The sequence below is a fragment of the Ambystoma mexicanum genome, chromosome 11, assembly GCF_040938575.1.
Source record: "Ambystoma mexicanum isolate Mex_15411 chromosome 11, UKY_AmexF1_1, whole genome shotgun sequence".
Classification (NCBI taxonomy): domain Eukaryota; kingdom Metazoa; phylum Chordata; class Amphibia; order Caudata; family Ambystomatidae; genus Ambystoma; species Ambystoma mexicanum.
In genome coordinates, this window is record NC_090934.1 from 1,337,839,551 (window position 1) to 1,337,867,135 (window position 27,585).

Consider the following 27,585-nt stretch of genomic DNA (forward strand, 5'->3'; position numbering starts at 1 on the left):
CAAAGAATAGTTGACCTTCTTTGATTATGTGTTCAACAGCAAGGGGGTTTGGCAGACCCTCTCAAGGGAGCACCACAACCTACCACACCTACAGAGGTGCGCAGCTTCCTGGGTATAGCTACATACTGCATGAGGTTCATCAACTACCTAGCCACACTCTCAGAATCGCTGCGAGCCCTGACCAAATTGGATACAAAATGGAATGGAGCAAGCCATGTCAAGAAGCATTGGAAGACATCAAAAAGTCACTCTATGCCAGTACCAACATGGCATACTGTGACACCTGCCTACAAAAGGAGCTATATGTCAACGCAAGTACTGCGGGGTTGGCAGCCGTCTTGGTACACAACTCACCCACATGAGATATCCAACTGGTGGCATACACTTCCCGGGCTCTGACCCCTACAGAACAACGCTACTCACACATCGAGAACTAAGCCATTGCCATTCTGTGGGGGTGCATGCACTTTCACCTGTACCTATACAGACAGAAATTCAGGACCTACACGGACCACAAGACGTTGTTCCCCATTTTCTCTGGCTCAACACCTCACCCCCCGGCATGAATTGGGAAGTGGCTCCTACAACTACAACAATCTGACTTTGACCTCACATACCGGGCTGTATCGGACGACCCTGCACACTCATGCTTCCACAGTGGTGGAAATAGCTGAGTCCAGAGAAACAGTGGAGCATATCTACCTCATCATTCAAGCAACAACGCCAAAGGCATTCAGCCTGTCAGGCATAGTAGAGGCCACCAACAGTGATCCCTGCTGCAACCTGGTGAAGAACGCAATCCTGGTAAGAGAGTGGAACTCTTTTCTACAAAACAACCACAACTGCACCACTCCTGCAAAGAACTTCCTGGTGGGGTGTTCATGGTCTGCCACGAATTGTCCATCATGAGCAAAGGACTCATATTAAGGGGTACACACATACTGGTACCGCTCACTAGGCAGAACAGAATTGTTGCCCTTGCACACGAGAGCAGTCAAGGCATTGTCCGGACAAAAGCATGAATAAGGAACGGAGTGTGGTTCCCGCAGGTGGACAACAGAGTGAAAACAATCATATCCTCATGACTCCCGTGCCAGGCCAAGGGGGCACAACTAAGACCCAAACCAATCAAATCTGCCCCGAGGAGCACCTCACGATTGGAGGCAGTCAGCATTGATTTCTGCATGGTGCAGGAAGGGACCTACCTCCTTGTGGCCATCGATAAGTACTCAGGATACCCGGAAGTGGCAATGGTCCCCTAAATGGTGGCAGAAGCAGTGTTGCTGGCGCTGGAAAATATGTTTGCAACACACTGATTACCCAAATCCATAAAAAGTGACACTGGACCCCCATTGCAAGGGAATGAGTTTGCGAGATATCTGGATGACCTCCAAATAGTAACACCACTTCATCATGCCTCGGTGGTCCTAGACAAACGGGGATGCCAAACGTTTTATGGGAATCATCAACAAAGTCCTCAGGATTGTGAAGGCCCTAAATGCCCCATGGAAATTTGAACTATACTGGTTCCTCAGAAACTACTGGTTGACCCCACATGCGCCAACTGACACCCCCCTGGCTCACCTCATATTTGGGACAGTTCTACATTTCTCCATACCACACCACCGCCGCAACCAGGCGAAGGTAATGAACAAGCAGTGGGCTCACACAAAGCGAATCCGAGCAAATGATCAAATGAGTAGTAAGCGACGTGCGATGAAGCTCCAGCACAACATCGGGTATCAGTTGGTGGTCCTACAGAATGTGTCAAGAGCCAAATTAATAAGCCGTTTCAACACCACCCACTGGACTGTGACCCGACAGAAAGGGACCATGAACACAGCTGGACGTAATGGCAAGTTGATAGCTAGGATCATGTCATGGTTCAAGAAAATCCCAACGACAGTGTGGAGAGAAAACCTGGACCAACATGATGGATCCATTTTGGAAGGGGAAGAGACAATGGAATCGGAGCCAGGGCTAGAGAGAGGAGTGGCGACCACCCCCAGCCTGGCCGAAAAGGAAGAGGAAGCAGACGGACCGGCCCCAGCTCCAGAGAAATCCCAGCTGACCAGCACTTAACCCAGGCCTGGTGGCGCGGCTCAACGACTGCTACCACCTGAGGGCGGTGTTGAGGCCCCATGGGAAGCTAAGTGACTACACCGGTAAGTCCCCATTGAACTAAACCGGTTCCGGACCCGTTATTGGTGGCAGTCATGGCGCAAATAGCGCCATGACTACCACCAAACTCGGAATGAGGCCCAATGTGTCTTAACCCGGGACTGTTTGTGTGAATGACAGTAACGGAAGCTAAGTTTGTTTCTTGTTATTATGGAGAAAGAAGTGGGATTTTATATTCTGCAGCACACCACCACTTTTGAACGGGACGTGCCAATATACGTGTCGCATGGAACTCCCGTGGGGGAGAACGTTAATCAAGAGAATGAAACCAATACGGCTGGATGTCCCGTTATTTCGCGCTGTGCACCCCTTGTCATACCCTGCTACGGTCCCTCACACAGCACAGGCCGGAGCGATTATACTGATATATACCCAGCACACCAGCTATTTGACGTTGAGCTTTTTTTAACCAGATTCGAGCAGGATTAGTACAGATAGCCCGTGTGGTAAAGGTGGGCACAGCCACTTTTATGGAGAGAAGCAGCACTCTTCGGACAAGGACGCTGTGAATGCTTGCATAAATAGCCTTGTTCCTGACCTTGATCTGCATTCAGGTTATACCTTTATGCAAGGAAGGCAGCCTTTTCATGGCCACTATCCTCTGCCTATGCAGCGCTATTTTCTGGAGGGAGAGAATTTCTTTCCCTTATTCTCTGCTGTTTATATCCTGAACACTATTTCAGTGCTCACTAAACTTAATACTACAACTTTAATGAAACCAGATCCTTCTTTACTGGATTGGGGGCATGGGTGAGCCTGAGAGGCTCAGCCAACATGGACCGCGCTCATGGCATGGAACCTACTGCCCTGTAGCGAATTATGCAATTTCTCTCTTTCTCACCTTTAACCATCCAAGAGAACATGTTCTCATGGCTCAACACTGTAGCTCTTTTCTGGGACACCTGGGGGTTTTCTTCCCGAAAAAATGTGCTGCTATTTTGTGCTGAAAAAAAAACAAACCACCTGAAGTAAAATAAATGAGTGCTCTGGGATTCTGCTAGCTGTACAGTGCAATGCAATCCTGTGTACTTCAGCACTCCTAAAACAAACAGGCCATGATGGGCCTCATCAAGAGTTGTGCGGTAGTCCTTAAATGCGGCAGTAACACTATTACTGCTGCTTTTAAGGGCTGATCCTATCATGAGTTGGGCAGTAAGTATGAAGCTTTACCTCCAGCTTTTTGCTGGTGGTAATAATCTTGTTTACTGCCCATTTTGGGCACTAATAGCGCCATAAAACCCTCAATGGACCCAATGGGCAATAACTGCTAAATCGCTACTCGTGATCGGCGCTAATAGCGCTGAACCGAGTAGTTCTAGCGCTATTTGCGCTGGCGGTATCCCAGCTGTATTACCGCCGGGATACCTCCAGACTTGTGGTGAGGCTCTCTAGAATCAGCAAAGCCAAAAAAATTGTATCAATGGAAGGATGAATAATTATATATGTAAAATTCATCAGCATTTTTACTAAAACAAATGGAATCTAATTGTACGTTAGTATTTCTGTGAACAATTACTTTCATTTATGCATCTTCTGCCAGTAAAACGTCATCTGCTGGGCCTGTGGGTTTGTGCCCCTCATGTCTTCCACAGCCTTGGATTAATCCCTGTGGGCAATGCATCGTTCGTAGAGGGGGTTGCGACTAACTTATTTTTGATTGCACTTGGAATCTCAGTTCAGGTAGGCCCTGTCGTGTAACTCAAATTTGATGTCACCTCTGTGGGCTGGTCCAACCTTATGGAACCCACTTGTTTAGAAGTACACAAGGACAGCACCACCCTTTTAAAATCTTTTCCAGCCACCTCAAAGTAGTCTGTTCTGAGAAACCAAAACAGGGGCCCATCTCGGGACCATCTTGTCTTTGTTTCCTATGGGAAATGTGCTGCTTGTTCATTCTGTAGGGTTAAGCCCCCGTTCCAACAGCTGGAATGGGGGTTAACGCCATTAGCACCCGGGGCTACCAAAAGCGGTAACCCACGGTGATAAAACACTATTTTAAGTCAAACACTATCTAAAGATGACTGCCATGGAAAGGGAAGGTAGGGCTCTGTACGGAGTCCCTCTTCCCTTTCCATAACAGCGGTCGGGAGAAGAGCACAAGGTGGGGCTGTGGCAGAAAGTGGGGGGATTAAAGAAAATAATAAGGGGATGGCGGTTGGGTGAATATGGCGTCGGTGGGAGCCGGCCACAGGTGGGATGAAACGGTTCAACCCTGTGTTCCAAACCACCTAATTGGCTGGCTCCCCCCACCGGGGTGCTAATGAGGTATATCGACCTCCAATAACTGGACACACCTATCTCACTTGGTCTAACATACCCTACACATGAGTGCCTCAAAAGGATTCTGGCAACTAACACAGTAATAATGTTCACTCCTTCCATGCTATGTCGATGTGTTTTGGGCATAATTAGCACCAATGTGTCCGTATTTTTGCAGTATTTCATTTAGAGTTCACTATTTCTTTTCTGGTGCTAATTCCATTGGCTAAATTATTCCTGAGAGAAATGTCCTCCTCTGATTCTCATTGGCTATTCTCCTAGTTGCTTAGAAGTCAACCAATGTTTGGGCATTACCTTAATTATAAGATAAGAGACCAGTGAGGGCACACCCACCTTCACACGTTTGAGGAGTTAACATTCTTCGGAATAAAGATGATTGTTGACCATGCCAGATTAACCAATTTTCTTTACTTGAATACATCTTTAAAATGCATAAGGACTCTTTATTGGTCACTTGGGAATTAGAAAAGTGGTACTGGTGCAGCATTGAGCTTTGCATCCTTCATATAGCCAAATGTCAGAAATGTGAGCCCCTCCCATCTACCTTCGTCCTCATGAACCCTAACAAATAATGTATAGAGATTGAGTCAGAAAAGGTTGAGCAGGTTGGTGCGTATACATAAACGGAAATAATCTAAGATGTTTTTCTGTAGGGTACCAGGTGTTACGGGAAGATATATTCGAACCTTCTAAGGTCAAACCAGAAGGCAAAAGAACATTTTCCTCAAGTTAGCCTTACACTTTTTGATTTGTTTCTTGGTTTGCAGGAGAAAGTTAGGCTATTATAAATAAAGTAGAACATACTCTGAAAAAAGGACATTACATGGGAGTGGGAAACTTGATAACCTTAATATGTAGATTTGAGAGCATCCCCCTTGCCAAGGTTTCCATCAAGGAGATAGGCATTTTGAGTGGGTTCCTCGTCATAGGTAAAACTCTCTAGATTTCATACTCTCGCTAAGATCTCTTTTTTAAACATCTACGGTCCAAAACCTTGAGTAACACCACAAGAAGTGCAGTTTGATGTAATCAAACGTGTTGTCTGCATCCAGTGATTATGTGGTTGCATCCTCCCTGTGCTGACAACTAAATGGATCTTGGTTCAGAGTTCTCTTGACGTTACTGGCCCACTGTCTTTGTGTTAAATATTCCTCCTGTTATCTATATGTAGAAATCTGGGGACCAATTTACCCAGTGCAATATTCAGAATATTTCTTTCAAGGAGTTTGGCATCTTTGGCTGAGAAATCAGTCTATTCCAGTCGCAAAGAGCGTAGAGCATGTGGTTCTGAAGGGGGCCTTTAAAGAGTACACAATGTTAGCATGTGCTATGCAGTAAGACTCATGCAAATCTTACAGAATTCTACAGTGAAGCCAGCTCTTGAATTAGAGAAGATGCTATACCTAAAATTGCTACAAATGCCTCATTCTGGACCCTCAGTGAATTGCTCAGATCTCAGGCCGCTACTTTGAGGGCTCTGAGACAGGCTGAATGCTTGTAACATTCAATCCTTCCAACAGTTCCTGTCCAATCCGAGCTACATAGTGTTTTATTGGAGTCTAAATGTGTTAACCGAAATATTGTGGCCTCTCTTCAACATTCCCTTTTCTTCTCCTGCTTTTAATTTTGTGGGCAAGGAGTTTCTCTCTAATAAGGATCACCTGGAACATTTTACGTTTTCTTAGTTTCTCTTGGTACTCAAGAGGGGAGGGAGGGTCAGAAATTAACTTTTGCAGGAAAAATATTCTGCTGCTAGACTCGATTGTCCTCTTCAAGTTCTGATCCGTTGTGATTTCTTCTGAAATTAGCCTTGCCTAGTTTCCGTAAGGCATGTGACAGAGTCCCACCTGTATCTTACTGTTGAAATAATTTTGATTTGCTAAACAAATTAGTCTGCTCTCTGGTCACTCGCCCATATGCAACCACTACACTACAATTGGCACTGTTTCACTTTTTAAACACACACATGGTTTTGAGAGATTTATTGTTTGCCAATCCTAGAGAAGAGCAGGTATTTGGCTTGTTCATGGACCCATGCACCCCCCCCCCCAACATTTCAGCTGGACAATGGAGTTTCCTAAGCTAACTTCCTGGAATCTCAAAGACATCTCCAGTAAATCAAAGATGTTTTCCAAATTGGGGAAAATCCAAGCGTGGATTGTTCCGTTTCAAGTGATCCCCTTTAACACAGTATCAAAAGGGTGAGACAGGATCCAACTGCACTATCAATTTACACCACTGCTAATGTTTGGGGAAAAAGTAGAAAAATGTCATCATGCCTGAGCGTATTCTGTTTGTGGATATCTGGATGTTACATTTGCCCTTATTGATCAAATCAAGATAGACTTTGCCGTCTTAACCCTAATCAATGTTTACACACAAAATGTGGACAAACCTGGGTACTGGGAAGGCCTAAAATATGTACTTCCTTTCTTTATTAAGTGTTTTGGTTATTTAAACATAACCTTTTACACTGCAAATACACACTTTAATATACACAAATATCACAAATTATGCAATCTATTTCAAAACATCACAAGCTAAAAAGGCATGTCAATTAAATACAATTACATTAATCAATTTCATTCATAGCTTAATTACAGAAATCCTAAATCATCATACTTTATCATCTTATTTTGTTAACTGTCTTTTGAATTAGCAAATGAATTGCTTAATTGTGGATTGCCATTTTAACCTTCCCCCTAAACCCACACATAGAAAAGAGAGCATTCCTTTGTTTCTTGAATGCAATCGAGTACTATGGGCCATGCTAATTATGATTCCCGCCCAATGTTGCATCGCAAAGTTGTGATTTTACTTTTGAATCAAACCATCTGTGATTAAATAGTCCAAGCCCGAGCAATCCTAACTGATGCTGAGACCATTTATCAGGTCTGTGGATAACCTCAAATCCTACACTCTCAAGAAAGAGACTTGGCAGTGGGGATTAGACCAGAAGATGGCAGGCTGCTGGTCGAGACTGATTACTTTCGTTGCAGGTTTTGGTTTCTTCCTATACAAATAACTTTTTGACATTTAACTGTTGATTTCCACATATCAAAATAGTTTGGTTGGACCCCAATTGACATAGGATATTCTACTTCAGTCGACCTCTTAGTGTTCAAGCACCACTATTTTTCAACAGTGTCCGTTTGCTTTGATTTGCACTCTCAGGATAAACCTCTTGCCCACTGCTACATATTTATGAACCCACACATTGAGCGCATAGGAAAAGGGTCTGCAAGCTGCAGCTCTCCAGATGTTTTGTACTACAATGCCCATGATCACTCACCATTGACTATGCTGTATGGTGTTAATGTGAGCTGTAGTCCAATAAATACGGAAAGAGAAATGTTGCAGACTCCCGGACGCTATGTCTTGTGCCATTGATTGACAAAATGATTGCTGAAAGCTCAGATCAGGTGTCTGGATTCATGACAAGATTTGAGGACACATAGCATTTATTGAGAAACGTTTATGAACCAGTGCACGTACAACCTTACATATGAGTGTCTGCGCTTGGCCATTCAAGGCAGGCAGAAGTTGCAAAGTCTACCTTGCACCCCTCCGTGTACCTGGCCATTCAAGTCAGGCAGAAGTTGCAAAGTCTGTATTCTCTAATTTTTCACCTCGCTTCGATCACTCATCAGTCGACTCACATTCATCTCCTGAGTAGCAAGATCCTTTGTGCTCCCATTGGTACTAGGCATCATTTCTGCATCCGTTAGGAGGTGTCCTTCTGAAGAACAAGGTGTTCCTATTTATTGTTTTGTCAGGCCGGGTCACCCTGATCATGGACCCTTTCTTTTGCGTCACATTTAATGGATGAGATTCAAAAGATAGCGTTCCTTTATGGGTGTTGGGTTGTCTGACCTGAACACTTTCACCTTCGAGGATATCAGAGGGGCGAAACCTGCAATGTTGATGAACATATTCCTTCATTTTGTCTTTTGCTTTGATGTCAGTTGCCTGGACTTCCTCATCACTGTCACCTTGCCCTTTCTGACATTGGATGTAGGGCAGTCTTGTGTGTACTGCACGGCCAAACATCAGTTTTTCTGTGCATGCGCAGGTCGAGCTGTGCAGCGTGTTCCTGTAGTTGTGCAGAAACTGATGGAGAATCTGTACCAAGGGTTTGTATACGATGTTCAAAATTCGTACTGCGCATTTCAGGCTGGCCATGAAACGCTCTACTGTTCCATTGGCCTGAGGATACAGTGGTGTAATTCTCCTGTGGGTGAACCCCATGTAGTGTGCAAAATCTTTGAAGTAATTTCCTGTAAACGGGGGACCATTGTCCGACTTCACGCCTTTTGGGATGCCGTGTATAGAGAAGATGTGGTCTATGGTGGCTATGGACTGGAGAGGTTGCACATCCGAGTAGCACAAATGTTCATCCAGAATTACTTGGATGTATGTCCCTGAGTGGAGTGGGCTGAAGAAGTCAATCGCCACTTCCTCCTACACATGTTCTGGTAGTGGTGTCATTTGAATGTTCTGGAAAGGTGTGGGGCTGTAGGCGGAGACAGATGTGGCATGATTTGAGGGTGTCCTCTAGCAAGCTGTCTATGCCAGGGAACCACACTTTCTGTCTGAGGAGTCGTTTGGTAGACACAGTTCCTCTGTGTCCTTTTTGCACTGCATCTATAGCCTGCTGATGAAGCTGAGACAGTACTATATTCCGATTGCCTTTCAGTATGATGTTGGAAGAGGAGACAGAGAGTTTGTCTCTCACTTGGACCAGTGTTCTACACAGTCACGTGTCTATGGCCAGGTTCACTGAGGCCGCACTCTCTGCTGAGCACCATTTCCCATTCTTTATGCACATCAACATTAGGGCCAGCGTCGGGTACTCCAGTGTGCGCTTCGCAAGTTCTCCCCGTGTGATCATCGGTGGTTGGGTATGATGAACGGCATATTTGATGTGCCCTCTGTGCGGTTGCTCAAAGGCTTCTGGCTCTGCAGAGGATGGCAGGTGAGGGAGCCCGCTGGGTTGGCCTTTTTTGTGGGCTTGTGAATTATATTGAACATGTATTATTGCAGTCTTACGCCCCACAGGGACGATTTGTGGAGGCATCTGAGAGGATGGTTCCCAAAAATAGTTATTAGGTACTGGTGGTCCGTAATGACAGTGAACGGTTTATTATACGTAACAAGTTGTAGTGCTCACATGCCCTGATGACTGGAAGACTTTCTTTCTTAGCCCGAGAGTATCATTGTTCGGCTTCTGTCAGGCTCTTGCTGCAGCAGGAGACTATCCTTCTCGGGGCGTTGTCATTTCCAGAATGCTGAGCTAGTATAGCCCCTAGCCCCACGGGCTGGCGTCAACAGTCAACTTTTTGCTAGGTTTGGGTCAAAGTAGGATGGGCAGACAGCTTTTGCAATGTCTCTCCTGATGTTGTGGAATGCTTTTTGGCATGGTGTGTCCCATGCAAACTTGTGATACTTCTTTGTGAGTGTGCGGAGCGGGATGCTGATGGACGCAAACTTGGGGGGTGGATTGCGTGTGCAGTAGCTTGCGAGACCCAGGAACGAGAGCACTTGGGCCACGTTAGTTGTGTGTGAAGTTTCCGTGGGTGCTTTTATTTTGTCCAGATCTGGTTCTATTCCTTTGGCTGATAATATATGTCTGAAAAATTACAGCATTGATTTGTTAAACACACTTTTGTCCTCGTTGAGGATCAGTTTGGTGTCTTCCAGAACTCTGCACACCATCAGTATCATGCTGTTGTGGGAGTCTTGTGATTTCCAAAATATCATTATGTCGTCACTATAATGTATGGAGTCCGTTTTTTTTTGCCTTTTATAATGGAACAACCCTAACTGCGTAGCAACGGTCGTTATATAATAGGATTCCTCACTTATTTCGATTTGGTGGTATGCCTTGTTTAAGTCCAGCCAGGAGAAGACTGTTAATCCATTCAGTAGGTGCATCATATACGTGATGCATGGTGTCTGGTGGCGCTCCCTCAAGATTGCTTGGTTGGACACCCGCATCTTAATGACAGACAAATGTGTCCTTCTGGGCCTTTCTTAGGCATTGGGACCACTTGAGATGTTCACGGGATGGGTCATTTGGTAGGCTCAATGATGTCCTCTCTTAGGAGTGGTTGCCTCTCTCTCTCTGCTTGGGGTTGAACCTTGGGCGGTATACCCCTGAAGTGATGAGCCACGGGTATGACAGAGTGGTCAATATGCAGTTTTATTTGTCACCCGTTAAGCTTCCCTATTCCCTTGAATAAGGAAGGGAACATTGCCTCTTTCGTCGCTGTTTGCATCATGTATTTCTCAGCCATGATACGGTATAAGATGTGGTTTAACCCAATTCGAATGGCTGACCAAAAACTCTGTATACAACCGCTTGTGGCCTCTGCGTCTATAACATGGATCGTAATGCAATCTGATTTTTCTTAGTGGTGACAATTCATGGTAAACACCCCTTTGCAGGGCAGTGACTCCTTAGCGTCATAAGCGTATATCTCGATCTGGGCTTTCTACAAACATGGTGACTGTTTTAGTTTCATGAAGTCGTCTTCCAGCATCACGTTTACTGTTGCCCCTGAGTCTTTGAGGAAGTTTTCTGCCTTCCCTTGTATTGTCAGTGGCAACGCTGTTGCTGTTGGGTTGCCTTAGGCGAATAAGTACCCCTTTCGTCTTTCTGCGCTTGTTTGCAATGTCGGATTTACTTGTAGATCGAGTGGTCGTACGCAGGTGATGTATTCCTCTCATCTCTTCTCCTGCGTGCTTTGGGTGATCGCAAGGATCTTATTTTGGTGGCGCGTTGTTCTCAGGATGCATGCATCTTGTCTGAGTGTCTATGTCTCTCATCTTTTGAGTATCATGCTGGTGATTTGTTCCAATATGATCTTGGTACGATCTGAAATGGTCATCGCAACCACACGCTGTGAATTCTTGTTCCATTGCCGGGCATGAGCCTTCATGTGGGAACTCATAACCACAGCGGAAGCATTGGTTCCTTTCTTGCCTTTTTCGCCGGTACGACATGTGCTGCGGGTTTGTGCACCAATTCTTCTTTCATCGCCACAGTGGGTGCTATTTGCAGCTTGCTCAAGGTTGACAAATATTCCATGAATCGGACCCTTGGTGTTCCATTGCTCTGGTGGTTCTTGCCAGCAGCAGTATTTCTGCCAAGGTATGTGTCTTCTGCAGCAGTTTTTAAATAACAAGTTGCAAAGTCTACCTTGCACCACTCCCTGTTCCACTTGGGCAGACATGGCTTAAGTGAAGCCTGGCATTAACATTGTGATGGGATAGAGGCTCAGATGCGGACAGAGGCTCAGATATGAGAGCTGGGAAACATGGACTAGATTGCCCCACTCTGCATTCAAATCACTTCACAGAACTATAAAATGCCTCCATGTGAACAACGAATAGAGCTTTTCTCTGTTTTTTACCCATCATGCCAATGTCTGGCCCTTTAAAATGAGCCTATTGTAATATCAAGATTTCTGAATCTGTATAATGTTTTTCATGCCTGAACGCAAATATTATTATGCTAACAACTCATCTTTAAGTGTAGGGAAGACATGTTGGAGGCGAAAAGGGCATTTAATGCGATGTGCAGGATCGGATCAGCTGTCATTTACACCATTCTTTTTCACTCTCTCGCTATAAATAATTCAACGTGTCCGGATCATTACTCGAGTCTAAGAAACCTGTTATTCTCACTCCTGCTGTAGCCTCTGTGAAACCGAATCTCGTGCACTTGATGTGTTCCTGTGCTGCTGGCTGTGATGAGCCACTCGTGTACAGCACATGCAATTACCGTATGACGCTGGTTCAGGTAAACCTAGTGAGCAGCTGTAAAAAAAAAAAAAAGAAAATAGGATATTGTCAGTAAAATATTGCGTTGCCTTCTAAATGCTTTTCTAGTGTGCCCATTGTGTGGTGTGGGTGTTGCATTACAAAATACTTAGCAGCACCGTGCAGTTGTTGAGGATTTCGCTCTGCGTCAAGCCCGCCAGCTACGGATTTAAATGCCATTTGCTTCTTTTGGAACTATCAGCGCATACCTCTTTGGGTTAGTATCACTAGAAAACACCTGCAAAGTGATGGTGGGTTTTAAAAGGCTTGAAAAAATCCTTTCACCTGAAATGTGAAAGTGAATCATTTATTTCAGTAACTTGCAATCAGTAAATGAGAACTGTTGCGTAGTACGTACGCACTGTGCGCATGCGCGAGCCTCGTTCTGGACCACGCATGCGCGTTGTTTAATAAAGGAGGTCCCGACGGCAGTTGCAGCCGGGACCCCGTACCAGCAACACGCGTCCCGTGTGTGTCCATGTATGCATGCGTGCGAGCGTGTGTGTGCATGCGGGGGCCTGGTGGTCACACGCCACCTCTAACACTGGCGACGAGGAACTGCAACGGTGGGGGAACGCGACATTGCTCCAGCAGCTGCTGTGTCGTAGAAAGTGCTTTCTTCTCCCCAGGCAATCGCGAACCTACACACTTGGCCCGCGGCCATCTTGGGACACACGCGGATCACAGCGGTTGCGGCCCACACGGGTGCTCCTGCGCCGGCTGTGATCCAGAACATTTTGAACAATTTTTGGGACACTCCATGGCCCTTTTGTGTTAAAGGGCCATGGCTCATTGAAAAGTACAGAAGGCTGAAGGTGCCTCCCACACCTGCTGCAGGCCCACCATGCCTCCATCCAGAGCCCTTTGGTGCCTGGATACCATCCTAGGCTCCTGAAGGTCAGTGCTGGTAGTGCAGGGCTGACCCAACGGTGATACCCTTGACCCAGTCACCACCATGGGTGAGGAGGAGGGAGAAGAGGGAGCCCCAGTGCCAGTCCCACGCAGGTTGCACAATACCTTGGCACCCATGCCTGAATTCGATACCACAGGCCCACTATCCAAGCTGGGGCCAAAGTGGCTACTGTGGGTGAAGAAGCTAGAAATGTTCTTCAGTGCCTCAGCAGAGATGGATGATGATGCGAAGGTAGCCACAATGGTATATTCAGCTGGCACGGAGGTCCACAGAATTTATGACTCGCTAAATCTTCAGGTGGTCACCTATGATGCGGTGAAACAGGCCCTCCAAGACCACTTCCTCCCCATGGCAAATGTCAATTTCGACAGATGTGTGATGTGTGAGGAGAGACAGCAAGGAGAGGAGTCCTTGGACCAGTTATGTGCATGGCTGAGACACCTCGCAAGCACCTGCAGGTGGGTGAATGAGGGGAAGGTGGTGAGGAACCAGCTGATTCAGGGGTGCAGCTCCGGAAAGCTGAGGAGGCAGGTGCTTCGGGAGCCAGGCCTGACGCTGCTGCAAATCCTTAACACTGGGAGAGCGTATGAACTGACGGAGTCCAGAAGCACGAAAATGGATGCAGAGATACACCCAGGGAAGGGTGAGGATGCCTTTGCCATCGGGCGCTCTGCCCCAGGTAGGGTGCGCTGGGCCCCCAGAGGAGTGGACAGTCCCTTTGCGCCTGGAAATATGCAGTCCTGTCAATACTGTGGATATGACTTGCCGCATGCTGGGGAGTGCCGTGCAAAGGCGAGAGTCTGCGGACGGTGTGGCACACCGGGACACTACACGAGAGTGTGCAGGGCTTCAACCTCAGTGGCTGTGTCGAGGGGACCAGCAAGATCAGTCGGGGGCAATGCACGGCGCGTGAGGGGTGTGTCGTCGATTGAGCAGGGCGTGCAAGATCTGGACATCACCGAGGAGGAAGAAGAGGAGGAGGAAATCTTTTTCATCTCAAGCATAGCTACCGGGTCAATCCGGAGCAGGCAACCGACATGCACGGTGAACATTGGTGATGTGCCCACCCCAGTCTTGATCGATACAGGAGCATCGGTCTGTGTGCTGGCTGCTGAACACTATGAGGCTCTCCCGGGTCCTCCCAAGTTGGAAGCGTCCAAACCCCGGATATACGCCTTTGGAGGGGACACGCCGCTGCCGATTAAGGGAGTCTTTGTAGCCCCAGTGTCACATGGGCTAAACAAGATCAAGGCGAGGTTCTTTGTGACGAGTGTGAGCCCGCACTCCCTACTGAGTTGTGCTGCTTCCGAAGCCCTCGACATCGTGCACTTCATCCTTGCAGTGTACCACACAGATCGCCTGCTGCAACGGTTCAAAAGCATCTTTCAAGGGGTGGGAAAGCTGAAGGGTGACCCCATCAGACTCCACATTGACTGGTCCGTGAGGCCGACGGCCTTCAAGCATCGAAGGATCCCATTCCACCTGAGGGCGCAGGTGGAGAAAGAGCTTCAATCACTCATCGATTTGGACGTTATCGAGAGGGTGGAGGGCCCCACCCCGTGGGTCTCACCTATAGTGGTGGCACCAAAGCCCAAGCAACCAGGGGCTGTCTGCATCTGCGTGGACATGAGACTGCCAAATGCCGCCATTAAGAGGGAGCGTCACCTGACGCCCGCGCTGGACGATACAGTTGGCGAGTTGCAGGGGGTGAAAGTCTTCTCCAAGCTTGATCTGAGGTCTGGGTACCACCAGTTGGAACTCCACACAGAGTCACGGTACATTACCACCTTTTGGACCCATGAAGGACTATATCAGTTTAAAAGACTCAGTTTTGGTGTCTCGTCAGCGGCGGAAGTCTTCCAGAACGTCATGCAGGGAGCCCTGGCGGGACTAAAAGGCGTCATGAACATGTCAGACGACATCCTGGTCTTCGCACAGTCAGAGGCTGAACACCTGAAGAGACTGGAACGTGCCTTGGAGAGACTTAAAAGTCTGGGGCTGACCCTACACCAAAATAAATGTGAGTTCCTCAAGGACCGGATAGAGTTTTTTGGGTTCGTATTCCATGCTGGGGGCATATCGCCCGACCCAGAGAAGGTGACAAACATTCGTGAGGCGGCCCCGCCTGAGTCACCGGCAGAGATTAGAAGCTTTCTCGGCATGGTGAACTATTGTGGACGATTCATCTGAGAGCTGGCGTCATTGTCAGAGCCTTTGCGGGCCCTGACGAGGAACAATGTTGTATGGCCATGGACGTCTAAGGAACAAAAGGCATTTGCCGAGATCAAGAATGCTCTGTCTGGCCAGGAAACCATGGCGTATTTTAGCCTGGACAGGGAGTCAGAGATAGTTGTGGATGCCAGCCCGGTGGGGCTGGACGCGGTGCTCATGCAAGCAGACTCTCAGGGGCTCATGCGTCCAATCGCATATGCAAGTAAGGCACTCACAGAAACGGAAAAACGATACTCACAGATCGATTCTTGGTAAACCTGTTGTAGTGATAATGGCGGGCGCCTCCTCCAAGCCACCGCCACGCATCGAGAGATGGATGCTGCCGCTGATAGAATATGGGGTCAAGCTGCAGTATCGCCCAGGCACCCATAACCCCTGGCACTATTTGTCCAGACATCCTGGGTTCGGGCGCCCCCGAGACACGGCCGAGGTGGTGGACTGCATGGAGATGGTGCACAACGTTGTGGAGGCGGCCCTGCCAGTGGCCCTGGGGCGCCAGGAGATTGCGGAGGCGTCAAATGAAGATGAGATGTTTTTGATCATCAAGGCAGCCATGGACAGCGGGGAATGGAGAGGGGTGCTCACAAGCAATGCCAGAAGGGAGACCGGGCCCAAAGATATCCCCAGGCGCTGTGGAAAGTGCGCAACAAGCTCTCGGTTGCGGAGGATGGCCTTCAGCTGAGAGGGCGTCAGTTCGTCATCCCGCGAGCCCTGGTGATGAAAGTGCTAGAGCTGCCCCACAAGGGGCACCAGGGAACTGCAAAGACAAAGGCACTCCTAAGACTGAAAGGGGTGTTTCCCGGACCTGGAGCAAAGAGTGGACGAGTTTGTGCACTCTTGCGTACCGTGCCAAGCGGCCAGCCCAGTGGAAAGGGGACCACCAATCAGAGCTATGGAAAGAAGTGAACAGCCGTGGGGGACGGTGCACGCCGACCTCGGCTCCACAGGCAGAGGACTGTACTTTCTTGCAGTGGTCAACCAATGGTCACGGTATCCTGAGGTGGAGCTGGTAGAGTCAACGGCCAGTGACCACACCATCCTGGCACTGGAAAAGATGTTTGCCTCTCACGGGTTCCCCACTGTACTTTGCTCGGATAACGGCCCGCCATTCCAGGGGCAGCAGTTCACCAGGTACTGTGAGGAAAGGGGGATCACACACCGGAAGGTCACCCCGCTATGGCCCAGGGCAAATGGTGATGCCGAGCGCTTCATACGGGCACTCAACAAGGTCTTCCAAATCTCGTTGGATGGGGGAGGGGAATTAAGACAGAACCTCTTTGAATTCCTGCGAGAGTACTGCACAACCCAACAGTCTACCGGGGTCGCGCCGGCCGAGGCCCTATTCAAGCGGTGCCCCAGAGGTTTGCTGCCAGAAGTGGAGGGGCGCTGCCCGGGGGTGATTGGCAATAACCACGTATGCGCGGAGCATGAAGTCAAGAACGAGCGGGAGGGTGCCCACAGGAACCTGCCCGAGAAGACGATTGTGGTAGGGGACACAGCCCTGGTCTGGAACCGAAGGCCGGAGGGGAAGCTTTCACTCCTGTATGAGGCCCAGCCGCTTGGGTTGACCCACATCAAGGGGTCCATGGTCACGGCGGCCAATGCAAGAGGAACCATCATGTGGAATGTGTCATTCTTCAAGCGGATTGAGGCCTCACCATCTCCCGTGCCGCCTGAGGCGTCCTCTCCAGGACCTGGACCAGGACCGCCAGTGAGGGACGAAGACCCTCCAGAGGTCCCAGGGACACCAAGGCCACCTCGAGAGGAGTCCAGAAGGTACCCGAGCCATGAGGGTCGACAGCGCCCGCAGAGGTTCCAGGACTTCATCATGGACTCGGTCTCTTAGGAGATCGAGAACTGTTCCTGTGTTCCCAGGTTGTGTGTGTTATTTTTTGATGTTGGACTTGTTCATTGTTTGGGGGAAAAGGAGGGATGTTGCATAGTACGTAAGCACAGTGCGCATGCGCGAGCCTCGTTCTGGGCCGCTCATGCGTGTTGTTTAATAAAGGAGGTCCTGACGGCAGTTGCGGCCGGGACCCCGTACCAGCAACACGCGTCCCATGTGTGTCCCTGTATGCATGCATGCGAGCGTGTGTGTGCATGCAGGGGCCTGGGGGTCACACGCCACCTCTAACAAGAACCAACGTTATAATTCTGAATTGCAATGCTGGGACTCGTTTTATCTGCATAGACGTTTTTTTTTTTAAATGACTCAATATGTCAATGATATATCAGCATTTTATGGACAACAGATAAAAAACGTACAAAGTCAAATTCCGCATGAATGCAAACAAATTTACAAATGGTAAATACTGGGGAAAAAGCGTGTGCAACCTGGTGGCTTTTTTTTTTCTGGCACTTTTCGAGAGTCCTGATTCGAGGACGTTTATGAGTTGGGTGGTCATCGATGCACAAGACAAAAAATCGGAGTCCAAGTGAGGTTTTTGCATAGCCCAAACAGCACTTTCACATTGTGGGACAATCGCAATAAAATCATGTTCTTCTATTTGGCCTCGTTACAGTTTTGGTGGTATCTCGGCGATAAATCAGCAGAGATAGCACAAAACGGGTTTACTGTTACCGCCACTTGGTCTAGTGGAATTACCGCCAGATCACAAGTGGCGGTACTTCGGTGTTAGTCCCCATTTATGGAGACCATAGCACCACATGGAAATTTTGGTGGAATTACCATTGGTTTTAATTCTGACAAAATTGCGATTTTATGGTCGGTAAGGTGGCGGAATTACCACCAGCCTTTTGCTGGAGGTTTTTCTTCCACACCACCGCCAAAACCATTGTTGGGCAGTATGGTAATTCAGCATTAATGCAGCAGTAACTGCATTACTGCCATATTACCTCTATTTTGAGATGCACCACCCAACTCATAATGAGGCCCTCTTCACATTCCTGATGGCGGCTTTGTTAGGTGTTCATCAGAGTTCAATGCTCTTGCCGGAACGTTTAGTATTCCGGGTTTATTTTTGGGACTGTTGTGTTTGTAGGGGAGCCCCAAGGTTACCTTGGCGCAAGCACTTAGGAAAACGTACCATCTCGGACATAGATGTGAAATGGCTGCTTTTAATTGACATTTCGTTCACAATCAAAAAGACTTTTAGTGGGATTGACTGGGGTGCATATTGATGTCAACGTAGACTAGTGTTTGTCACCCAGAGCAATGTTGTCAGCGACGGGCCTCACCTTATCAGGACACTGTTTGCTGGTGTTTGTGAGTTACAGCCTGTCCCACCCAGAGGCCACTCTGGCTAAAGTGTATCAACACACTCAAGCAGAGTCTAGTGTGAGGAAGGTAGTATGGAGCGGTAATCAAAGGCAGAACCACCAGCAAGATCAAGCACTATGGTGCAGGAATGGTTCCAGGAAGATGTCTCCATAGAACATGGCAGATGGAGTGGCTAAGATCCAGGAGGAAAAAGCAGAGTGGAAAGATGGTAAAACGACAAGAGGCGAGAGTGCAGGAGTCCGTGGATGCAAGAACGGATACTTACAGGGAACTTGGAAAACAGCATCCACTTGGAAACAGAGCATTGTGAAGGGAAGAGTCAGTGCTGAAGCTGCTCTAAGTTTCGGGCTGAGCGTAAGATAGATGTACCCCTGACGTGGGATGTGATGAGCGCACCTGCCATCTTTGAATGGGCAGCCAGTGAAGTCTGTGGTCAGCCATCTTGGAATGGGCTGCCAAGTGTCAATTATGATACCGTTTCCAGGAATGCAGAGTCCCATTCCTGACATTTTCTCAATTACTTGAAAGTATTTGCCCAGTGGTGGGAAAATCTGTGGATTGAACCAGACCAGGTACTGTCATTCCAGATTGAGAAGACTAAGGAATTTGAGGGCTGACCATCACCATCTCTAGCGGGGAATGCAAAGAGCAAAGTAATTGTCCCGGCCTGTTTTGCTGTTGAGAGCAACCTGGGGGATCATGACTCTTACCTGCAAAATAAATGCAAGTGGCACAGCGAGTAGAGCACTCGCTTTGACATCGTGCAGAGTCTGCTAATGCAGGTTCGAATCCCGAATCCCGGCGGGCCAAACTCAGCCTTTCATCCTTCCGAGATTGATAAATGAGCACCACACACCGTGGGTAATAATAAGCAGCGCTCAGATACCTGAGGTTTCGTAGCGCTATATAAATGCCATATTATTATTATTATTATTATTATAAAATGAGGCGCCGCATCCTGCCTATTACCTGAACACACTGCCCAGGAAGATAACATATTTAAATAAAGGCAAAGGAAACCGGGACTGTCAAGCACATGATATTGACTGGAGAGACCTTTGATGTGTTCGGTCTTGTTTAAAAGAGTGTGCTTGAAAAATAAAGATGGGTAGAAGCTTTGGCAAAATCTTAGAAAATCTTGGAAAAGGGCCAGAGTGACCAGCACGCACCTTATTGAAGGCTACGCTACAAATGTATTGACTCCCCATTTCCCCACTACACCCGACCAGAAAATGCACTCTCGGTCTCCCACATGGAAGCACCCTCTCAGGACTGGCAAGAGCATTGCCACAGGAAATCATCTAACGCCACAGTCACAGGGTCATCCCTAATTGTGGTCATGCATGTCTGGCTTTTGCAGTACTACCGTACATGTATGCCCTGGCTTCATGCTCAAGTCAATAGTTTTGCAGCCTTTTTACCACAAATGAACTTAGAGAGAGACACACACACACACACACAGACACACTCTCTCTCTCTCTCTCTCTCTCTCTCTCTCTTTTGTTTCTCTGATGTCAAATGTTAAGCAACGAGCTAATGGTTAATGCTTATTGAGCCACGGAGGACCTGTCATCCAGACCCAAGGTAGAAAATTGATGTTCATACATCGAGTTCATATATGTAATTCATGGTCAAAGCTTTAGGAAAACATAGTAACACATACGATTTTGTGAGTTGAAGGTTGTGTAGCATTAGTTTTGTCACCAGAACTCTTCATGAATTGTTCATGTGATCAATGTAGCTGGGTGTTCGATCACACATCAGACAGCAATCTTCTGATGCTTATTGACACCTTCCAATTGTTTAGCTCAATGCCAAATCTCAAACCTGATAAGGCAAACACTACATATATATAAGTTACATTTGTGCGTTTAATTGCATTTTTCTTTGGCCCAGTGTCATTAAAACATGCAATCCATACCTTAGTGCACACATAATAATAGTGACTAGCCTTCACAATTGTACTGTGTATTGCCATTTTTAATTATAAGGCTGTTTTACAGAGCATAGAGACAACGTTACAAGAACATATTCAGAATGAATCTAACTAAAAGAAACTCAACAAAGCAAAATACTGAGAAAAAACACCTGTTGAGGGTATTTATTTGAACAGGTATTTTGCAGGAATTTCATAGAGGAACTGTCAAATAATTACACAGATAGCTTTGCACAATGTTTGAATCTGTGTTCGGCTTACATGTGTGCATGTACTGAACAGAATGTTAAACATGGCAGTAACGGCTGTTTTCACATCTCAATACGAACAGGTGTTTTTTTTAATGTTTACCTCTCTAATGTCCCCTTGCTTGGCAGTTCTTCAAGTGCCATGTACTGCCACACACGTTAATGCACTTCATGTTTATGCATTGTCAGTCTTCAGATGGTTAGTAAAAATTGTGCCGGGGAGTCTGTGATCTAGTGATCTGGTGAACACATGTGTAGGGGATTGAGCTAAATTGATTGGTTTATTTAGTAGAAAATCAGTGGCCTCAAAGTTCATTGACCTGTGAGGCAATAAATTAAGTCGTCTTGTAATACTACCTACACTATATGTGCAAGGAACGGATTGGAGTGCATGGAACAGATTGGAGCGCATGGAACAGATTGGAGCGCATGGAACAGATTTGAGCGCATGGAACGGATTGGAGCACGTGGAACAGATTGGAGCGCATGGAACAGATTGGAGCGCATGGAACGGCGTGACTTACATGGATGGAATGGTTTGGAGGGCATAGAATGCTTGAAAGGGCATTGAAAGGAACGGTTTTGAATACTTGAAACGGTTGTAATGCATAGAAAAGTCGGAGTACATGGAAATATTGGAGTGGGCTCGATCCCAAGCACCTAAAGTAAACCACCATATTCACATTGCTTACTCTCTTCTTCACACCACCACTCAAATAGAACACAGCGATACTATGGCACCATTCGGTATAGCTGTTCTCATACCATCATTGCCTCATACTCCCCATCACCCTAACTAAACACTGCTGGTTACACACCCTCCAGCCTAGGCGTTCTCCTCAGGCCTAGCGCAGCCAAAATCGGTCTGGATAACATCCTGCCAGAACGAACACATACTCTTGATCTCTCAACATCCACACCTACCTCTAAGAAGCAACTATCACACGAATGCCACACCAGCTGCACACATATCCGGTGCTTACACGCACCTTTTGTCTCTCTCTATTCTCTCTACCTACCTGAACTTCGGTTCCCGAGGGCGTTCAACCTACTAGCGCCTTGAGACCATACCAATGGTACATAAAGCGCTATATAAATGCAAAGTAACATAACATAACATTACTGATGTATTTAAGGTATTACCCAAACTGACCTTTTACAATTGATCTTTTGTCCTAATTGACCTTCTGCACAATTCACCTTTACCTTTATTTTAATTTTTATATCTATATATATATATGTGGGGTGGGTTTGGGATAATAAATGATAGAATGGGATTGGTTAGGGGTTGCAGGGGGTGTCCTAATTGTCCTTCATTTCACAATCAATTGTGCAGAAGGTCAATTCTCCTGCAATCAATTGTGAAAAGGTCAATTGTAGACATCCGTATTTAATGAATATAAGAAGTGTTTTGCACTCACTGTGTGTGGCTTTTAGTCCAATCATCTATCATCAATGAGTTTGGTAATTGAATTCCACTCACGAAATGTGAGCAGGTGTACACTGTTTTTCCATGGACTGTTCCACAACTAAATATGTTTTCTAAGTATGTTTAGCAGGAAGGGTGAGCTATAGTCACTGAAGATGGTTATTATAAAGGCCCTTAACCCATATCTGTTTACACAAATATTATTTTTATCATGCAAAATCCAAAAATGGAAGACTTTTATTTTTAAAGCCATTAAATGTAGATGCTACTGCTTAGAATCCATTTCATAAAGTTTAAAAATAATTAACACTCTTTTTAATTTCTTTTTTTTTCTATGTTTCCCAACTTTCAAGGCTATGGTAAGTGTATTTCTATCTACACACACCATGTGTTTGTTGACATTGAGATCTCAATACTAACTTTTAATGTTTGTTCTTTCATTGTAAGTTACAATTGTTATGTAATTGTAACATGCATGAAACATGTGTGAGATGTGCATTAAGTTTTATGACTATATTATACTGTTAGTAAATGCCATTGTGACATACCTTTTTTTAATGCTGACAACGCATTAATTTTCTCTTATGAAATAATACAAATAATTGCACTTCTCTTTCAATCTGAAATGCTTGCTTTAACATAAACTTAGACTTACGTTTTATTGATTTAATTTCTAAAGTGCTAAAACAGGAGCTCGCGGGCATGGTAGCCCTAAACAGGAACAGACAAAGACACAACACATCAAAGGCATCAATCAGCGAGGCAGTCGGAATTAGGGGGGGTATCAACCAAAAATAATTGTTTGTACGCCATGCTTAAAGACTGCCAAAGAGGAGCAGGCCCTTAGGTCAGGAGGTAGGGCATTCCAACATCTTGGGTCTGCGAAGGGAAAGAAGCCTTCAGCGACAAGTGATCATTTGGACATTGGGTTTTGAAGGAGGCATGAGTTATTCAACCTAATCGTTCTCTGATTAGGAAGCCATGACAGCCTGCCTGATAGATATTCTGGGCTTTTCCCATAGAGACAGTTAGGTGTAATGTACTGAAGTCTGAAATGTGATACGTCTGTCAATGGGCAGCCAATGCAAGGATCTCCTGGCTTCTGTTACATGATCAGATATACGCAACCCCATTACCACACAGTCTGCATTATTTTGCACAACTTGAAGATGGTTGATTTCACCCCTTCCAATACCCTGCAGAAGGTTAGAGCAAATGTCAAGACGGGCTCCGATAATCGAACGAGCTAGAGTCGCGCAGTTGGAGGAGTCAAGACAAGGTCTAAGCTGAGCAAGCAGTTTAATGTAATAGGAGGTGCTTGAAACTAGGCTGTTTATGTGGGTCTTCATGCTGAGCCCTTGATCAAGAATGACTCCAAGAATCTTGACTTTCGGCAGGGTAGCCAGGATGCACTCTGCAATTTGAAAGGATTGATATGTGGTATCCAGTTTACGCAGCTGCAGTGCCGTACTGCTGATCATGATCTCCGTTTTTGCATTGTTTAATGCCAGCCCATTATCAATCATCCAGATGTGAATAAGGCTATAAATGGAATTGATTGCATTGCTGTCAAGAATATGATTGCCTGAGAGTGGAATGAGACACTCAGCGTAGTTGGTGTACACTACTCCTTCTGCATCCAGCATCTTAAAAAGGGGAAGAGTAACATGTTAAATAAGGTGCCGGACACACAGGACCTCTGAGGCACTCTTGAGGATATCAGGCAGCCATCATCCATGGCATCCTTGTGATAGACTCTGGCCGTACCATCAGTCAAAAAGGAATTTATCCAATTGGATGCCTCACTAGAAAAAGAGGCGCAGTCTTGCATTCTGGCTACAATGATAGAGTGGTTTACTAAATCAAAAGCTGGTGTCAGGTCCAGGAGCATCAGAAGTGTGGTTTTCCCTTCATCAAAGTATTGCATGATATTCACCTTAAGGTCCTATAATGTGAACTCAGTACTGTGAACACATCAGAAACCTCACTGTTTCAGGCCTAGTATGTCTTGAAGGCTTAAGAAGTCTTTTATCTGCAGGTGAGCAGCCTTATCTAGAATCTTTAGTAGAAGCAGTGTATTAGTGATGGTGCAATAGTTGCCCATAAGGTTACAATCTATGGAAGGCTTTTTTAGTAGGGGTCGGTCCAAGCCTGTTTGTTGTCTGATCGAAAGAAGCTCTCATGGAAGGAAGTGTTAAGACAATTTGTGATAAGAGGCGCGAACTGCACGGCGCAGGATTTGACAGTGGATGCCGGGCAACCATCTTCCCTGCAATTTGTAGGTTGAATTCCTTGAATTATAACTAGAATGTCTGCTTCCGATACATCCCTAAATTTAAACTGGGGTTGTGGGAAGTCGGGTCTTAGCATATTCCTAGTAGAGATCGATCTATCTAGAGTGCTTAGATTGGATGAAATATTTCTTGATCTTTTCAATTGTGTGCAGCATAGCCTCCTGGATAGATCATGTAGCACAATGATGACCTAGCGACTCTTCAATACTCTTTTCAAGAGTATTGAAGAGTCGCCAACTGGAGACTTTGGTGATTGAGCAGATAGGGCATCAGGGATCTTCCAACTCTCTAAGGATTTTAAATCCTTTGTGTTGGAAGCTGCCTCCGTAATTCTTTTATCACATGACTATTTTTTTGCATTCCAAATGACCATTATGTGTGCCTTAACAGCACAAGCATATATGATTGTATCTTCTGCTGAGTTGATCTTTTTCCAGAGACGTATAGGTCTGTGTTTACTAAGTATCAATTTCTGGATTTCAGCTGAATACCATATTTTTGAGACTTTGTTTCTCACCAGCCTTCTTTTCTCTGTGGCAAGGTTATTCACAGCATGGGATATCATATCCCTGTAGGCCTCCGCCAGCTTGTAGGCAGAATTATTATAAATATATTATAAATATAATGTATATGCAGGAGTGGCCTTTACTGCTCCCCAGTAGATCTTGTCGCAATCAAATAAGCATTCCGTATGGATTTTAGGTCTTGAACTTTGCTCTGTAGATTGACAGGGTTATAAAATAATTCCCAGTCAGTCCTCATTAAAGAAACCACTTGCATTCTGTGTATGTTCTCTCTGTAGGCCTATGCTTGCTCTCACCAGCCAGCAGGTAAGTTGGTGTTCAGGAAGTGCACATGATCCTGTTTCTGTCACCTGGTGCTTAAAGGTTTGTCCATTGCATAATACAGATTTACTATCTAGGGCACACACCCATCAATTTCTAAAATCACATTAGTTTGATTAAAAAACTAAAAGCTCCATCTTGAAAAGAGTATTGAAGAGTCGCTAGGTCATCATTGTGCTACATGATCTTATACAAGGCAATTACATCCATACTGACAAGCAACAGCTTATCTTCCAAAAGTATATCGTTGATCAGATAAAGGACATCTTTTATTCTGTGAACATAAGTAGGAAGAGACCTCAGATAGGCAAATAAAAACCCACTGACATAGGTTGAACTCATTTTGCAGATTCAAACCTGTGAAGACTCTAGATCTCTTTGGATGATTTAGCATACATTTTTGCAATTTAGCCTGGATGTAGAAGCAAGGTGTACTAGGAAAATGAATTGCCAATGTATAGTTTTCCTCAATAGTCAGTAGTCCTAGGTTGCATCACTGATCCGTCTATGCACTTATTTGTTTGCTTAATTCATGATGTGTTCTGCTACCATATTGAAATTGTGTCAGATAGTTTTCTCTTAATTATATTTGTGTACATCAACACCCCCAAAGTAACTGTAATACCACCCTTTTCTGTGGATTAAATAATAATGTTCTTGTTCTCTGAGAATACATTATCCCCTTGTTCTGCTTGTGATGGATTAGCTCTATGAGGAGTCCTAGTAGTTTATGAATATCTTTAATGACCAACTCTTGAAATATATCTTTCACTTTACAATTTTTCAGGGTGAAAGTAAACAAATAGGTAGGTTTAAACTTAATTGGGACAATCCAGTTAACATGCATCCTAAACTCGTCCCACTTAGTCTCACCTGTGGCATCTTCGTCTGCTTCATCGTGCATCCCTTGGCACATAGTGGGTGAATCACTTTTGGTGGCAGCTCTAGAACCACATTACTCTAATTTTGCAATCCCACTTGCCACGTACTGACAAGAAGATTTTTTCTCAACTTCAGTTTTCCCATATCTTTAAATAGATAATGAATACATTCTGAAACATCGTACATGCTGCTAGATAGAGAGAAACAAATTCCTTCAGACACCATCCTCTCCTCAACTGGTGTGAATGCGTATTTCAGTCTGAGTCTATGAGAAATTGTTTATTTCTTGGCTTTCTTCTTTCACAAATGTTTGTTTATAATTCTTCAAGCATGTTCTTTTTTAGGCTTTCTTTCATTCTGAATGAATTCTGTATTATTTATTCCTCCTTTACTCATTCTGCTCGGTTTCCTTTTTCACCTCTTTTCAAAACCCTTGCTCCATCATTGCCACAGCTTGGTAATTCTAATTTTTCAAAAAGAAGTTGTAGCGACTTAACCCATTTGAGCCAATGAGGGACCCCTAATTGTCAGAGGATTCTGTTTCAGATGAAGATGGGGTTTCTTATGTTACTTTCCCCCTTCCACGATTGTTACTCTGTTTTTTCAGGTCCTACCCCTGGCATTGCCTCTGCCACCCCTGGTCAGAGAGTACCTGTCAGGGGCAGTTTGAAAAGAGTGGCTCTTCGAGGCCTCCAATTCATTGTAGAGTGAAAACAGCGTCATCTAAAATCTGTGTTTAAAAAAACACATGGATTGTGTGAAATATTACCTGCTGTGATAAGCAGGCTTGTTTAAAAGGGAACACATATGTTCGAGCATCTTGAATATGGAGGAGACTGCATCTCTAGGGCTTTTAATTTTAGCCAGGGCATGTTTTTTGTTTTAACATGATGGTGGGCAAGCGTTAATTCGATATGGTAAATTCATAAAATGCAGCAATGAAAGGACTTCACCATTAATGTATGTGGCTCTGAGAATTGGAAAATGCTTTCAGGGTTACTGACAAATTAATATCCTGTTGTCCCTGGCCTATTTTATTCTTCACATTCTAGAATATTTAGTTGTGCATTTATAGAAAAGAAAATGCAATTGCATGCCCTAGAGTGAAGAGAAAGAAACAAGGATGCGATACACTTCTCACACTCGACATAGGACAACCTTCAGGGCTGGCATTTATTCCTATTGAATATTGTTTCAGTAAGTGTGTATGTTCCAGAAAAGAAAGACATTAACAGTAGTAGATGCTCAACAACTGTTCTTATACCTAAAGAAATAGGTTT

At 45.6% G+C, this 27,585-nt stretch overlaps 1 protein-coding gene across 1 annotated transcript in view; it reads left to right on the top strand.

Moving 5' to 3' along the window:
- The window catches only part of UNC13C (unc-13 homolog C), a 1,404,640-nt gene that overhangs the window by 375,902 nt on the left and 1,001,153 nt on the right, over positions 1-27,585 (top strand). The window contains exon 6 of the mRNA XM_069624856.1: positions 22,638-22,643. Coding sequence (XP_069480957.1) covers positions 22,638-22,643 — 6 coding nt within the window. The remainder of the gene's footprint in view (positions 1-22,637; positions 22,644-27,585) is intronic.